Here is a 16,614-nt window from a genome sequence, read left to right on the forward strand (position 1 = left end):
CGTTAGAACCTACCAACCCTAGTTCCTTTTACAGGCTCTACCACCACAAGACATTACAGAGTAACAAAGCTCACAAAGTACTTAAATAAAGTGTCTATGTTTATTTTCTCCTAAGTACTCAAAAGGGTAAATTTAGGGAAGAAATAGCTAAAAACTGCCCCCAAAAAGGGCTTTTCAAAATTAAAATTAAAAAAAAAGGAAAAATTTAAAATAAATAGGATTTAAACTGACTGTTTGTGTATTACGACTGGAATTCCAATGATCTATCCACGACAGATCAGCAAAACTATACCTTCACATGTAGCAAATTTTAAAACATTTTAATAACTTAACGGGAATACTGAAGTAGTCCATTAACCAGATGATGTGGGGTAAAAAGACGACAGACAAAGGAGGATGGGAGACGTGTGAAAGCATTCCTTGCTCGTAGTGTCAACTAAGCATGTGTTATGGCAGTCTTCCTTATTGACATGACACAGTGTTGTGGAGATAAATCAGAGGCAGCGAGAAAGATGTGTTTGCTTTTCCGTTCCTTCCGTTCGAAGCGTCACTTGGCATCCAGGCGCAACCAGTGTAATCCCTGACGGGTGTAACGCACGAGGTCTGTCATAATGCTCGAATTAAAAATCAGAGGGCCCATAACTTTATCCAGTTCGGCAAAGAACTCTGAAACAACAGAAACACAAGTTACATTGTGCACAGAGTCCTCCACGCTGGCGGCCGCATGGGAAACGTCCCACCCAACTCCCCTCCTTTTCAGCACGAACCTTTGGATTAAGACAGACAGGAGAAAAGAAAGACGGCTCGATGATGGGAGAAGGAAGGCAAACGGTCCTTTCTAATCACCTACTTCACTCTTTTGAGGCAGACTGATTGATAAGGATAATTAGAGTACGGTTAAGCCGTGGCAAGACTTCCTTGGCCTTCCCCCTCGAACGTGCATTTCATTTAAGAATTCCAGAAAGGGAAAGGTACCAAATTCCTCTTCCTACACTGAGTATTTTACAGGAAGTGCAAAGATTTGGGTTTTTTCTTTCTAAACACACAGCTGGTAGGAAACATTGCATCTCCAACAGCACCTTGACAACCAAGACAGCCAGCTGGGCCATCACTGCAATCCAAGGTGTAACCTTCCCCCTTCCTTTCGCAGAGGACCTGGTTAAGCATCCTGAGCACCATTAACTGCCACTCCAAAATTTAAAGCCTCCGAGCCCTTCAGCACACTCTGTTACATCTGACGGTACAGTCCACGTGTGCCAGCTCCTACCTTTCTGTTCTTTAGACAGCTGTTCGGCTTGGTCCCAAATTTCAGTGGCATAGAGGAAGTTGGACGTGACTTGGACGTAGCTGGCTGCCATCTGATGGATCCTCTGGGGGATCGTCACCGAAGACCCGCTCCCTGAAGGGTTGGCCGCCCCAGAAGAGTAATTTCCTGAATTCCCTGGAGACAGCTTTGGAGAGACTGGAGACGGCATGCTGACCGGCTTGCTGCTTACCCAAAGGAAAACGTTCCGTTGTAAAACAGAGAGAGAGATGGACTTCATGCTGCAAGATGCCCTCTAAGACCCCTCCTCCCACATCTCGGGGTGTCTTGCGAAAGCACTCCCACTTTACACATCAAGAAGTCAGGATTTGCCCTATAAATGAAGTGCTGAGAATCCTCAACCCTTACGTTTTCGTTTCATAGCCAAAACCTAACCCCAGATCTCAGCATCTTTTAATTCAATAGAGGCTTAAACTCATTGTTTAAATAAACTGAACCTTAAAGATTAAAACCGAAACCATTACAACTGCATGGTAACTGTTCTGTCACATTACACTTCCAGGTAACATGAGGCAAACCTGAAATGCTCTCCCTAAAACTCACAGTGATCTATCAGAGGTCGGCTGTTGGGTTTTAAAGAATGGAAGTAAATTGCTCTACTATGGAACCGCGCGCCCGGGAAAGTACTCGCAGCCGTCTGGGCTTGCGGCTTTAATAAAGCTACTGTTTTGAGGGAAAAAGCGTTAAATCATAGAATGGTTTGGGTTGGAAGGGAGCTTAAAGATCATCCAGTTCCAACCCCCCTGCCATGAGCAGGGACACCTTCCACTAGACCAGGTTGCTCCAAGCCTCATCCAGCCTGGCCTTGGACACTTCCAGGGATGGGGCATCCACAGCTTCTCTGGGCAAATAACCCAACAAAATTCACTGAGACCAGTGACTTGGGTGCCAGTGGAACTCTGACCTTTTTCCTGCAACACGGCGTTGCCCAACAAATTCCCTGCAGAGAACTATCGCAAGCAGCGGTGACCCGGACCCTTTATCCAAATAATTACGTGAACAACTGAATCAAAGCCTTGCAACAAATCACCCCAACACTTCAAAGAGTGGAAAGCTACTCTCTGAGCACTTCAGGCACAGAGTTTGTGTGGAAATCTGGCTATAAGTTGAGAAGTACAGGCATCAGCCTTGACTACTGACCTTCCCATGCCAGGTGATGGTGCTTGAGAATTATTGTAGGAATTCTGTGTGGGGAAAAAGAAATTAGTCACTTGATCTATGTTTATACTTTAACTAGTCATAATTTATCTGGTTATTTAATGGGTTCTTTTTGATCAAATTTATTTTTATAGCTTTTCTTTTAAGCAATAACCAACATCCTGAAAGCTATCACAGTGAATTCAAATTTGGGAAAATATCCTTTTTTACCAATGACTAAAACACAAATTAAGGGATTCTTTTAGCAACACAAAGAAGGTCACGAAATATATTCAGGACTGTAGTAGTCCTCCCTTCTAAGCATTAGATCCCACTGACTCTCATGAAAAGATTTGGGTTTTTTCAGCCCACTGGTAGGAAGGAACCTGTTGGTACTGGCACTGAGCAATACACATAGCTCAAAGCATCCGAGCAGCCCAGCACACGACAGGCCTGTTGCCTTCAGCATCGACAGCTGAAGTTTCAGAGAAACCCAGTGACGTTAGCTGCATACCCCCACGTCTTCCTTTGAAAATCTCAGTCTAGATAAAGGACCGAGTGAGGCTGCAGAAGTGCTTTGATAAATTCACTGCAGGGTGGGTAATCAAAACCAAGTATCAAACAGCAACAGTTCAGAAAGACCAATTTGGATGTGAATTCGAACTGGCTCTGGTGCAGCTTCTGTTCACAGCTGAATAGCTGCAGCCCATGTAACACACCCCCAGATCCTGCACTCCCCTAAGCTTGAACATGGGAGTGAAGTTTCAGGTTCTGCTATCTGCAGCAAGAAAAACATGTTTAAATTCTCCTTGAAGCCTACTAAACGTATTAAAGAAGACAAAAGCCAGATCAGGTTATTAGAAAAGAGCTATCTTGCTAGGACCAGTGAGGCTATGGCAGCCACGCTGTCTCTTCCCAGCTTTAAACGACACAGCTCCAATCCAAGGTCCAGTTCTAAACAGGGTATATTCCCAGTTCACATGAGCAGTCTGAAAATTGGATTCAGGAGTTTTAAGTGACGTAGAGCTTTAATTTGATTAGGTTTTAATATTTTAAGAAGAGACATATGCAATTACCTTCAGATGTTCAGTCAGAGTTTTAGAATATTTCAATGCACTTTCCTTTTTCAGTTTGAAAAGCCTTAGGTAGAGCAGAGATTGACACCGCAGACTGTCCAAAGACAGAACAACAAACAGTTAAAGTCAGCTTTATCACAACACAGTGCATTTCAAAAACCTAGTAGCTGAGGTTTTAGTTTTCCTTGCCAGCTCTCAAGGTGTAACTCAACCAAGAAATCCATAACCACCTTTAAACTCCCAAATTTTCACCCGTGTCAGGACATCCTGAGTCTAACACATCCTGCCATGGCCTTCCCTTTCTTTCCCACCTGACACCAACTGGATCGAGCCCTCTACACTCGTTGCAGCTGTTTTGTTGGCCTAGGTGGCCAGTGGCAATTCTTTACAGCCAGTCCAAATCTGGACTATCACTGGCTGAGAACATGGGAGGGAGCCCCCTCCTTTCTGCTGTTACTCCCTGAGATTTCAAAGACTTGGCCCTCGTCAACAATTCACAGTAATCAGATGTACTGCATTAATTTTTATGTACAGCCAAGGGGAAAACTCATGTATTTGCTTCAGAAGCCCCTGAGGCAGCACAGCGTAACACAGCTTTTCTGGCTGAGAAAAGCTCTGAAATTCACCAGTGCATTGCACTATGTTCGGAATACACGTACCAAAGCACTGCTAGCCTTTTATCTGCAGCCGTAGCATCCGGTGCCAAGTAATTCTTCAGCTTCATAGTGTATCTACAAAGACATCAAGGAAACCACAGAACAAAGATTACGGTATCATTTGGATGGATGAGGCTTGGAGCAACCGGGTCCGGTGGAAGGTGTCCCTGCCCATGGCAGGGGAAGGGACTGGGGGGGACTTTAAGGTCCCTTCAACCCAAACCATTCCAGGATTTATCAGTCACAAAACACTGACATCCTTATGTAGTTCTATTTTCAACTGTCTTCACCATTTCAGGAGCCAATCTCAGACCCCAGACAAAACGCTGACTAGGCAGCAATCAGAATAACTTTGCTTCTCATGTGTTCTGCGTCACAGAGACTTCAAGAGCCTTGGCAGAAATGATCTCTACCTTCATGAAAACACTTTTAAGTCCCAGCAACTGGAACAAACTGCTAAGTGATCCAGTTCTATGGGAGAATGTCAGGAGATTTCAAAAGTTGGTGGCAAAACTCCGTAAAATCTACACGCTCCGATTCCCAGACCTCCTTCCCACCCACTTGACTTCTGTATACGCTTTGCAATGCTTACTTGATTAATTCCACAGTTTCTGAATACATAGGGAACGGGGACTTGGATTCCTGAGCATTTTTCTCCAATGCATTCCCACACTCAATGAACGACACTACAGCATCCAGGTAGTACACAGCCTTCTCAAACCTGTCAGACTAAGGAGAACGGAAAAAGCTTTTAAGGACAAGAATCACAGGTACAAGAAAGCTCCAGAACAGAAGGGCAGCAGAACGGCAAAAGCCGTAAACAGAGCCCAGAATAATGTGCAAACAGAGGATGAGTCTTGAAGATGTACTTACCAACGCGTCTGCGTTATGCTTTAACTTCTTTGCTTCTTGTAAATAATGATCAGCTGAGTGAGTCCTGCAACAGAGGATGCACATTTATGGCCTCGGCCCCACCCACATTGCGTTTCCTTTGATGACTGCAGTTTAAGGTTGCCTAATTTCCTATTTTCCCTGTCTAACTCAAAGTAGAGAAGCCACACTATGATGAAACTGTCGAAAAAGCTGTCCAAATAGTTAACTAGATTGATTAGCTACAGTATGATAAATCTGCTAAAAATAGTTTCAAGTTAGTTCTCTACTTCCAGGTAATCCAAAACAGTGTTTCCAGCAAGCTGATAAGTACATGTGATTTGGTTAAGTTCAATGTATTTGACAGTCAAGCAAACCAAACATTTGACCAACAACCGAGGCAGGGGGAGGAGAAAAATGCCAAATTTGAGGACAAATTAATCCGTCGCCTCCAGGACTGGCTTTACTGAGGGTGGGACATAATTTAAAATTGTGGTAATTATGTAAAATAATCAAGATGCAGTCAGGTGTTAATTGCTTTGGTTTAGCAACCCAAGACAATCAATGCTGAATGACTTTCACGACTGGATTAGCAGAAGGAAATCATAAAAGTGTAATTATACATTTCAGTATATTAACGTATTATCTATGTGTTAATTAAAGCCTGAAATAAATTCTCCCATCCACCCTATCTTACTTGTCTAAAGGTATTTGAAATCAACATTTTGAACAGTCCACTTTTGGGAAAATGATGCCATTCCACAGAAACAGGTAAAGAGATTTTACACCCATAAAAGCAGTTCAATCTGTTCTAGGCCCAAGAAACCCTAAAATACTCCTGTCACAGCCATAAAGTTACAACACGTTGCCATTCCGAAGCACATTTATACTGTTCCTTGGAGGCTGCTCTCACTGTGTCTTCCTACACTTCGACAGACATTCAGATTTCTTTTTTCAAATGTTTCATCTCATCTCAATTTCTTGGCCCTGTTTTGTCTTGGGATAATTACAAAATCCCCGTAAACAATTTTGTCCTGAATGACTGACAGGGAGCTCTGATTCACTTGATTTAAAGAAAGAAAACACTATCAGGAGAAAAACACTGAGCAAAAAACAGCACACTTGCCCACTTCTGAAGAGTTTACCAGGAAGTTACTTTTACATTTGGTATAAACATAGTTTTATCTCTAAGTTGCATTTAAAGAACAACTAAGAGAAACGCCTTAAGAGCAAAGACTGCACTGAGAGCCGAACTGGTATAAATGAAACCTGAAGTCTGCACAAGATGGTAAGATATCTGGTTTATGTTCTTTCCAGGATATGTTCTTTGACCCCACAGGATTAAATCCCAATCCTGTTCTCGTGAATCTGGAATTTCACAACCAAAGGCTCCTCTCTACCAGCAATGACCCACCTCCTGACTCTGGAGGACAGGCAGGCAGGTAGCAGCAGTGCCCCGGTAAGGTGAAAACGACCCCTCCGCATTTAAAAACAGCACAACCCTGAGCTATTTAAAGTCCACTGCGTGGTCCTTTCACGCTCGGCAGGAAGGTGCAGGGCAGGCTGGAGCTGCTCCTCAAGGACCGCGCTGCCTGCCAAGCACGCGGCAGGGGAGCAGCCAGCCAAGCGCATCGCTGCAGGAACAGCGCACAGCTCTCGTGCTGTGTCAAGACAACGCTGCTCCTCGGGGAGTTGGCTATGCCCCAACACTCCCAGCCCCACAAAAGGGAAAGGCACCTTCTTCTGTTCTTACCTCTCATCAAAAACGAGTTTTGCTCTTCTCGACTTGGAGCCTTCCACAGAGGGAGCAGACGCTGGAGGGCAGTTTGATGAACTGTTCACAGTCTTCTCCTGAAAGGAAAATTGTTGCCAAATAATAAATATAAGGAACTGTTAAACCTTCTCTGTCTTCCAGAAAAGCATTTGTTGTATAAATTTCTCCCGTGACTTCAGGCACTGTATGCACTAAGGTCAGTTTTGCAGTTGCTTTAGCTGCCCTGCACCCCAGACAGTAACGGGGCTCCCGTGAGGCTGGCACCTAACGCTGGCACCGAGGACGACACAGGCTATAATCAAGCTCCTCGCCCTAATACACCCGGATCTCCATTAGAGGAAGGAATGCAGCCAAGGCTTTCTACATGTACCTGACTCCAGGAAATGCCTTCCTGAATCTCCCAAGTCCTTGTTTCTAAGTCCTATTTTCCCACACGAACAATGAAATGATAAATATTTTTACAATTCCTTATCTCTCTCAACAACACACTCTGCTGAACATCTTCGCCTTGAAAAAAAAACATGTTTCGGAAGGATAAGCATCATCCTCAGAGAGAAGTTAGCTGCCTTCACAACACACTGTCCGTGCTCCCCTGAATTACACACGGCTCAACATTACAATTCAGGTGAGAGACCAGCCACACCAAAAATATTCTGTGAATCCGTTCTCAGTAGGTAAACAGTATAAACCAACTCCCCAGCTTCACGTGTTTCCCGTTCTCTTGATCTACCCTGACCAAAGGCCATCTATGTAGACGTACTTCATAACCGACGCTGACCAGGTTATTGCTAATCAGCGGGATCCTGGAGCCATGAGGCACCAGATCCGCACAGCAGTGCGCTGCCGAACGCAGAAACGCTAATAAAACATGCCAGGCAACACAGACAGAGTACATACGACGTGAAGAAAGGCATGACTAAGCATATCTGAAGCACAAAATCATACACATCTCACGAGTTAACGACTGGTTAGGGACATTTCTACGCTGACGAACACAGGAAGGGCAGAGCCTCATCCTGTAAGGTAAATTCACTATCTAGAGTTCCTGGAAGCGTCTTACGCAGCCACCAACATGCACAACCCTGCCAGGCTCCCAGAATGGTCTGGTATGGGCATCTGAAGTGCTACAGCATGTCTCCCTGCTCAGATATTCATGAACTCCACCCTGATGACTATGCTGCTTTCTGCCATTGCTAATGGCTATTTGCTGCTTTACTTCTCCCCAGACCAATTCTCTTCCCTGAACATTTTTAGACCCCGCTTCCCACAGAGGGTGGGGAGCACTGGGACAGGTTGCCCAGAGAAGCTGTGGATGCCTCATCCCTGGGAGTGCCCAAGGCCAGGCTGGATGAGGCTTGGAGCAACCTGCTCTAGTGGAAGGTGTCCCTGCCCATGGCAGGGGGTTGGAACTGGATGGTCTTTAAGGTCCCTTCCAACCCAAACCATTCTGTGATTCTAAGCTTTTCAGAGACTGCAAATCCAACTCCCGAGGTTTCACAGTTGCTTAAACCCCTGGAGTTCCCACAGCCCGGCGGAGGCTTTGGGGCGTTGCTGCAGGGTGCTTGCAGGCAGCAGCACACGCTGGAATCGCAGAGACAAAGGTGACATCCCTCCCACTCCAACATACTGTTCCATAGAAACTGCTCATCCCAGGTGTTCAACAAGACACTCTCAGATGTCCTCACAGGCTAATGTCTGTCCAGGAACACCCATCTATGTACTGACAAAAATGCACATTACAATTTAGTGACCTTAGAGCAACCATCATCCCACAATATTTTGTAATTTTACCATCTAAGTATCTCCCTAACCTAAATATCTTAAAAAACATTTTCTGCACTGTCTTTATAACCATGTTTTCTCTAACCACAGAAAGTGCTGTACCTTCCTGAGCTGGAGTTAATATCATCTTTCTGGGCTGCCACAAAGCTATAAAATAAGAGGTATTAGCTTCACATCCTAGTACTGAGCACGGACCGAGCTCCCACTCTCCTTAAAAAATCATGGCAAGATCTGTATCTGCTCCGATGAGACAAGTGTAACCTCACTGTTCCATTTACTGTTGTGTAAACAGCTTTCTAGTCATATTTCCTATTAACAAATCAAAAAAAGAAATAAGCAGTGTCTGTAATCAGAAGAATAAACACATTTTACTAATTAACATAAGAATTTGAGAGAAATAAGTATTAGTATTCCACAACCTCTCCCAAATTACTTCCTAGTTTAGAGACTTCCAAGGCACCTAAGCACTACGACATGAAACAACGCAAATCGAAAACTAACTATGCTTTAACCTGAACTGCAAATTACTTTTTAGATCACACCGAGCACGTCAAACTGCAGAGCAATGACACAGGCTGAAGGCATCTGCAGAGCAAGGCCTGTACCTTGGTTTCCTTAGCACTGCCAGAACCCTTCCCTTCCGTCTTCCTTTGCTTAGAAGAGGAGCTGCTCTTGCTGCCACTGCTACTCTCCTTGCTGAGGCTGCTGCTGGACTTCAAGCATGACGACTGACTGATCGTCCTTTTCCGGGACCCATGTTCTTGCTTGGAATCTTTCTGCAGGACTGGGGCAGCAGGAGACGGCAGTAAATCCTTCTCTTTAACAGCACTTGGCTTTGAAGACCTGGACAAAATGAACAAATTCAGGTTTGGGTTTGCTTCTTTTTTTTTTTTCTTAAAACCAACAAAACCAAGGTCACAAAACATTTTTTAAAGATTTTAACTAAAAAAACCCATCTTTTATACAAACAAACAAGATTTTTGTTGTTAGAGCTGGCAAGCCAAATATGGAGGAAAAGACGAATAATCATCTCAGTGACTAGGTTTCTAGGAAGCCAGATTGAACTCATTTTCACCATTTTATTTGTTCTGACCTGAAAACACAGTAGACAAGTTCTAACCATAAAACCACATCCCTGCAACAGTTCTTGAAAAAAAAACCCACCCCAAACACTTACAGCGTAAGAAATGAATGCCAGCGTTAGCGTCAGCCTGTCTGTTGCAGACTAGTCAGACTAACAGCTTTGAAAAAAGATGGTCCAGATAAATGTTCCCTGGAACCCAGGAAACTGGAAAGCTTTCTCAGCGTAGCCTTTCCGTACGCTCTTACCTTGGCTGCGGAGGACTACTGCTAGCTATTCTTGGCTCCCCATAATAATTATTTCTACATATTATTTTTACAAAATCATGCAGTTTCATTTAAATGTCCTTCGGGTAACTGCACTGGCAACCAAGGAAATAACAGATATAACAGGTAAATGTAGAGATGCATCTGTTTGTTCTACATCTGCTTCCTAGCAAGTAGTAAGACAGTGCTTAATTCAGAATGGGCAAACAGGATTTCTAGCACTTGATGTGCTGCTGCTTCTCACACGTCTGTAATTTGGCAATTACTCATTATACAGAAATATTTTCCATGATATAATTATGACTTTTCAGTTGCTTGATCTGAAACAGCAGAGTGCTAAAAGGCAGTGGAAAAAAACCTCCTTACTCCTTCCTATGGATTAACACTGACCAAGAAATAAATCAAATAAAAGCACAATAACTATTACAAAAGGCATGGAAATTACAGAAATAGCATGCAAATAACAAGTATTAAACCATGTTACTGATTTGCTAATTCTGTATTACTTGGCTTTTTTGTCACTCGCACTTTTCTTAAGCTAATCTATCAAGCAGATGTGAGGCTAAATCCATGGATCCAAACCTCAATCCCATCAGCCTCCCAGACAATGCCAGTTCAGTAGTTCATTCTCAGTTTGCAAACTTGCTGAATGGACAATTACCAGACTGGCTTAATTTAAAAGAACAGATCCTGCAAGATCAAGAAGCAAGATGTGCAGCCCATTTCTAAAACTAAACCAAACCCCACTGTGTATCAGAGAAAAACCAGGAAGCACATATGCCATAACAGGCCAACCCTTCACCCAAGGGTTTACCTTACTTTAAGTGAAACAATTATCCTTGGGCAATGTTTTTGGTTATGGAAATTAATTTCCACCAACTACCAGTTGAAAATCTGAAGTGAATCTGTCTGAAGGGTCAGCAGCAATGAAATTTTACCACTGATTAATAATGAGGAGACACCTTGCTGGGGGAGGAGGAGAAGATAGGCACCCATCTTCCCCCTGATCACCCTGAGCCTTCGGCGCTGAAAACACAGCCCAGATACTCACTCCCTGCTGCTGGAAGTCTTGTGTCCTGATGGAGCTTTTTCCTCCAGTTTCATTTTCTTGCTTTCGCTGGCTCTGTTCTCATCCTCATTCTGAATAAAGCAAACAAGAAATACATGCAGGCAAACATCCACATTTACAGCTTCACTGTGTGATGATGTTTTACATTAAGAGACAATTTAGCTGGCGTTCTGCAGTGTACCACAAAACCATTCCCTAAAGCATCTACTCTGTATCAAATATTTGACCAGACCCTGATACTGAAATATAACAAAAAACAAAGTCTGGCTTCTAAATTACCAACCCACATAAAAGAAGTAGCAGCTAAATTGCTCATTTTAGCACAAACATATTAACACTATGAAGTACCAGAAAAATCTGCCAAAGGCTTCCATAAAGAAGGCCCATCTTTATGGACCCAAAAGGTTTTGGTTTTGTTAAACCGATGCCGCGTCCCTGAGCTTTATGATAAGGAAGCACAGGAGCAAATAACACATTGAAATCGAGTGGTGAGAGTTGTGTACAGAGCACTCAACCCCAAAACTGCCGGGGCAGGGGAAAGTGTGGGTTTCTTTTAGTTGCATCAAACAGGCTTGCATCTTCTCTGGTACGTACCAGCAAGCATCAGGGTAATCTGAGGCTTCAAATCAATTATCCACCAGACTATTTGCTGGGACAAAGCCTAAATTTAATTGCCTTTCTGCACAGATCCTTAATGCTCTAACTCCAAATGTGGACTGAAAGGGATAAGTGCTCAAAGACATACAAGCCAGTGTATTCAGTCACTGGAAGATGTGAGAGCATTCCCATGAACGTCAGGAATTGTACAGTAACACTTGCAAAAAATAATTAGTCAGTGTACTGGTCAGAGTTGTTCTAATTTTACAAAAACACCCTCTTACCTTCTCATTTAATTTTCTTATCCAGAGAAAATAGGAACCTTAGGAACGGAACAGGAGAAACCCCTGTTTGCAGTTACATATCAAGTCTCCTAGGCGACACTAATTTCAGTAAGTGACCGAGTTTACTTAGGTTGCTCAGTAGGAAAATTGGTCTAACTGAAATTATCTGTCTCCCCTGGAGAGTCAAAGGACTCTCCGAATGGTGTCATATAATCCTTTGATTCCACATGTCAACCAAGTCTCACAACCGCTGCCAAATTCCTGACAAAATAAACCGTTCAGAATAAAATCCGGAGTGGCATGGCAGTTTCTGAATCCCTGAACAAGGGCTTCCCAGTCCTAACTTCAGGGAAGCCAGAAATCTATAAAAACTCCTTGGATCGCCGAGTCCGTCTTACAGTCACAGACCGTGTTCTGAGGTTTCTAAAAGCAGTTTCAAATGACACCACCAACTACTTCCTACAATTCCCCCCTCCAAGAGTGTTACTTCTATTCAGCTCCCCCATTGATTCCCATCCCCAGGCACTCCTGCATTTTATTCATAGTTGAAAAGATGAATTGCTTTTTTTGGAAAAGATTAAATATCATTATGGAGAGATCCCTCTGCTCCCATTAAAGCAGCACCCCTGAGATTACGGGTTCTGCTGCTGCCATGCCCCAGGCTCATTTCTGTCCCATCCCCTCTCCTAGCAATACGCTGTTGCATGATTCACTGGTTCAAGGGGCTGATCCAGCTGAAAAATGCCCTTTTTTTGTTTTGGCTAGGTGAATTTTCCACCGGATCAGCTGCCTGAGCTGGCCTGCAGTGCAACAGGGGCTGGTGCCAGATGAAGCAGAGGCATTAAGGATCCAGTGCTTTACCCTCATGAGCTCCGGCACTAATACTCCTCCAGGTGCAGCCTTCTCCTTTCCCTCTTCACCTCAAACGAACACGCAGACAGCCTCTACTCCAACAGCACAGGGATGACCAGTGTGTCGCCTCCTAAACCGCCCAGAGTCACTACACTGACCCGGCTTGCCAGGATACACATGACATCAGTAGCAACGCATTAAGGAGCTGAGACAACAGGTAAACCTCCAAAACAATCACCTGCTTATGTTTCCTTTTGCCCTTTGTAGAACTTTTGTCAGATGGCTGCTTCTGGGACTCTCTCGTGTGCTTCTCTGGCACGTTTTTCTTTTCCGCTTTGGGTGCGTCGGCATCTTTGTAAGGCTTCCCTGGTATTCTTGATAAGAGGCTCAGGTCAATCTTCACGATAAGCGGGTACCTTTCATCGGGATCACTGAGTGGTGAAAGAAGCTCTTTCTCTTCCATAGGAGAGAACATTCTTTGCCGAAAAAAGCTGTCATCCTCCTCCATGGAAGATTTAACAGGAGTCCTATTGCTCTCAGAGTATTTGGGTGTTTGTGATGAAGGAGGCAGACTCTCATTTTCATCTGAATCAGAGGATGAGGTATCTGTTTCTATGAATTCCCTGGATTTCTGGGCAGATTTGCTTGAAGCCTTATATTTCTTTTTCTCTGTTGTAGGCCGAGGGGAAGATTTGGGCTCCTTCTTGATATTAGGTTTTCTGGAGCCTTTCGTGGCTGCCTTATGCCTGTTCGAAGGCATATTTGTTGCCATGTCTACTGGGGTTTCACTTTCTATTTTAAGACCTCCTCGAGGCTCTTCAATAGATGTCTTTTCTGCTTTCTTGGGCTGCTTTTTACCTACAGTCCTCCTCTGCGTTGAGCTGTCGCTCTGGGCAGGTGATTTCTGCCTGCCGCGACTGCTCTCCGAGCCCTTTTGGGTGGGTTTGGAATCTCGCCCCGGTGTAGAAGAAATCGAATCCTTGGATCCGCTTTGATCAGTGTACCCGCTCCCTGTCCCCTGATCCCGTCCCTCTTTCTTGTAGCCTTGAGAGGATGGAATATTGCTGTCCACAGAAGAAGCTGGTGACACTTTATGTGAATTAACTTTGTTCAACCAGTTATCCAGTTGCCACTTGTTTGTCGGTGGTGGCTCCGGCTAAAAACACATTTAAAAATCCAGTGTTAGGCAAAGCATTTCACATTTCTTCCATCTTTCCCATGGGAGAGCTGTACTATGCTGCACGCCAAAGCAAGAGGTACACCAAAAAAAACTGAGATAAATAACGAATCAAAGACAGCTTGGGGAATATCGGTACAATTAACAGCTCATTTCTCCTTCCCCTGGAGCAGCTGCTATGGAGGCAACACGCTGCCATCGCTGTCCAGACTAAAAGCCCACAGTTTTGTAGGCTACTGTTATTTTACCTGATTTCTGCACTCCAACAGGTAACTGGTGGTAAAAATCACCTCAAAGTCAAACATCAAAAGCACGCTCCTATAAAGAATGGCCACCATATCCAACTGCAGGCACTTCAGTGAAAGAACATTCCAGAGCGATCCCACATTTGTCAGCCTCACTTTTAGAGTCATGGAATCGTTTGGGTTGGATAGGACTCTTAAGATCACCCAGTCCCACCCCCTGCCATGGGCAGGGACACCCTCATCCAGCCTGGCCTTGGACACTTCCAGGGATGGGGCATCCACAGCTTCTCTGGTCCCAGGGATGGGCCACCCACAGCTCCTCTGGGCAACCTGTCCCAGTGCCTCCCCAACCTCTCAAGGGAAGAATTTCTTCCTGCTGGCCAATCTAAACTTCCCCACTTTTAATTTAAATCCATTACCCCTTGTCCTGTTACTACAGGCCCTTGTAAAAAGTCCCCCCACAGCTTCCTTGTCACCCCCTTCATGTACTGAAGGGGGACTGTTTCTTAAACAGTTTGAGACTTTATGAATTCTTTTCTGCTTTCAAAACTCAAGATTAATGCCAAGCTAATGAAGACAGCCCCAGCACATGTCACAGCTGACCTCGGGAGATGCGCTCTGTGATGGTTCATTAGCTTCACTATCACTGGAACTGCTTTCACTTTCCGAGTCAGATCCTGAACTGCTTTCCGATCCACTGTGGCTGCTTGAGTCATCCCTTGAATTATCTGCTCCTTCACTGTTATGCTGCGAAGGTTCAGAATTACTGGGGAAAACAACAAAAAAAAGAAAAATTAGCAAAAATAAACAAACACTACCCAAGGCACAAATATACTCTAAAAATCCTTTCAATACAAAGACTAAAATACAATATTTTAATTAACATTTACTAGAAAATTCAACATAACCCAAAACAGTTCGCCCTGGAAACAGCCAGCCACCTTTGTTCCCCGCCCCCTTCCCAAAGTGGTTAGCGTATTTTGCAGGACATACTCTGTTAAAACACAGATTAGATTCTCAACATCTTTTGCTTTAACTCAAGAGAAAAGACAAACGTGAGTTTTAGAAGCCAGATGAAGTCAAGAGCGCTGACTGCGCCGCACATCCCCCTTCTACATCCTGTGCCGCAACCCACCGGGAATGCCTACCTTCCAGGTGTGCTCCTTGGCACCGTCTTATCGCAGTCCTGCAAATAAGAAGAGGAGCATAAAGCTTCCAGAAGTTACTATAGGATTGTAGGTACAATTACAGTGCAAAGCATCCATTTGGAGCCTTTACATTTTTAAAATTATTCAGTCTAAATACCCTCGTAATTCAGTACTTGCAGCAGTTTAAAAGTCTGCCTTTTCCATATACAGAAAGGAAAGTAAGTCAGAGTTTTCCCCAAGCTTTCCCCACGAACCTGTTGTCTCAGAGCCCTACATATTCTGCCTACAGCTCCAAGAGGCCTTGTTTCCACCACTCCCTAATACCACGTTCTCCATCTTTTTGCATTTCACAATGCTACGGCTGTGGTGCCCACAGTTCTAGGGGTTAACAAACCAAGTATACTACCTCAAATCTTCCACACGAAGAAAATAAAGTACTACAACTGGGAACAGGAAGAAAATAAAGGAGAGGAGTGTGGATTACTGCTGTGTAGCACAGCTCCTACAGGGATTTGGAATTTTGCACATTAAATGCTATTTCTGGCAAAAGCTGCACAAAGTTAATAATGACAAAGGGGACATAGACTTTTCCATAAAAATAAAGGTGCTGCTGTTAAGAAATCCTAGTCACAGTTTAAATAAGTAAGGTTTAAACCGAATTAATGGCGCAGCGTCAATCACCCAGCATTAGGACGCAGGGCTTGCAGCGGAATGCTGAGCGATTTGGTTGACTGGGTGTTTGTTCCTAACAGCACCCACAGCTGGATTTGCCGAAGCCTTAGGCTGCAAGCTGTGAACTTTCACTTGGACATGTTTCCATCTGGGGTGGAGTTAATTTTCTTCTTAGCGGCTGGTACGGTGCTGTGTTTTGGATTTCACATGAGAACAGCGTCGATAACACGCTGATGTTTTAGCTGCTGCTAAATCGTGCCTATCCCAGGGTCAGTCTGGCAGAGCGGCAGGTGCACAAGAAGCACAAACAGGAGATAAGGAGCCTACAGCCACGGGCAGAAGCTGCAGCTTGACAAGGTAACAACCGCCAACGGCCTGGCTGGAGACAGAAAGAATTCAAACAAGTTTTACACAACCAGAAATCAGCCTTGAACCAGAGAGACATGTGAAGGGTGGGTGCACTGATTGTAAGGGGGTAATTGCCCAGGGATTCCTTTGTTCAGGGTCCCTCTCTGGAGGCACCCAGCTCAAGGTGGGCTTTGTCCCACTGTACCATCAAATAAACTCTCCTTTTACATAATATTTGATACCTGAGATTCTGCTT

The 16,614-nt window shown here is 44.2% G+C and overlaps 1 protein-coding gene across 1 annotated transcript in view; it reads right to left on the reverse strand.

Moving 5' to 3' along the window:
* AFF4 (AF4/FMR2 family, member 4) overlaps nt 1-16,614 on the reverse strand; it is a 29,944-nt gene continuing 13,330 nt past the window's right edge. Inside the window, exons 8-20 of the mRNA XM_010158278.1 lie at nt 15,339-15,376; nt 14,794-14,956; nt 13,007-13,924; nt 11,018-11,106; nt 9,225-9,462; nt 6,817-6,914; nt 5,067-5,130; nt 4,786-4,922; nt 4,197-4,268; nt 3,538-3,631; nt 2,465-2,508; nt 1,268-1,488; nt 1-666 (exon numbers count right to left, since the gene is read on the reverse strand). Coding sequence (XP_010156580.1) covers nt 548-666; nt 1,268-1,488; nt 2,465-2,508; nt 3,538-3,631; nt 4,197-4,268; nt 4,786-4,922; nt 5,067-5,130; nt 6,817-6,914; nt 9,225-9,462; nt 11,018-11,106; nt 13,007-13,924; nt 14,794-14,956; nt 15,339-15,376 — 2,295 coding nt within the window. The 3' untranslated portion in view covers nt 1-547. The remainder of the gene's footprint in view (nt 667-1,267; nt 1,489-2,464; nt 2,509-3,537; nt 3,632-4,196; nt 4,269-4,785; nt 4,923-5,066; nt 5,131-6,816; nt 6,915-9,224; nt 9,463-11,017; nt 11,107-13,006; nt 13,925-14,793; nt 14,957-15,338; nt 15,377-16,614) is intronic.

The sequence above is a fragment of the Eurypyga helias genome, unplaced genomic scaffold, assembly GCF_000690775.1.
Source record: "Eurypyga helias isolate BGI_N326 unplaced genomic scaffold, ASM69077v1 scaffold4279, whole genome shotgun sequence".
NCBI classification, from domain to species: Eukaryota; Metazoa; Chordata; class Aves; order Eurypygiformes; family Eurypygidae; genus Eurypyga; species Eurypyga helias.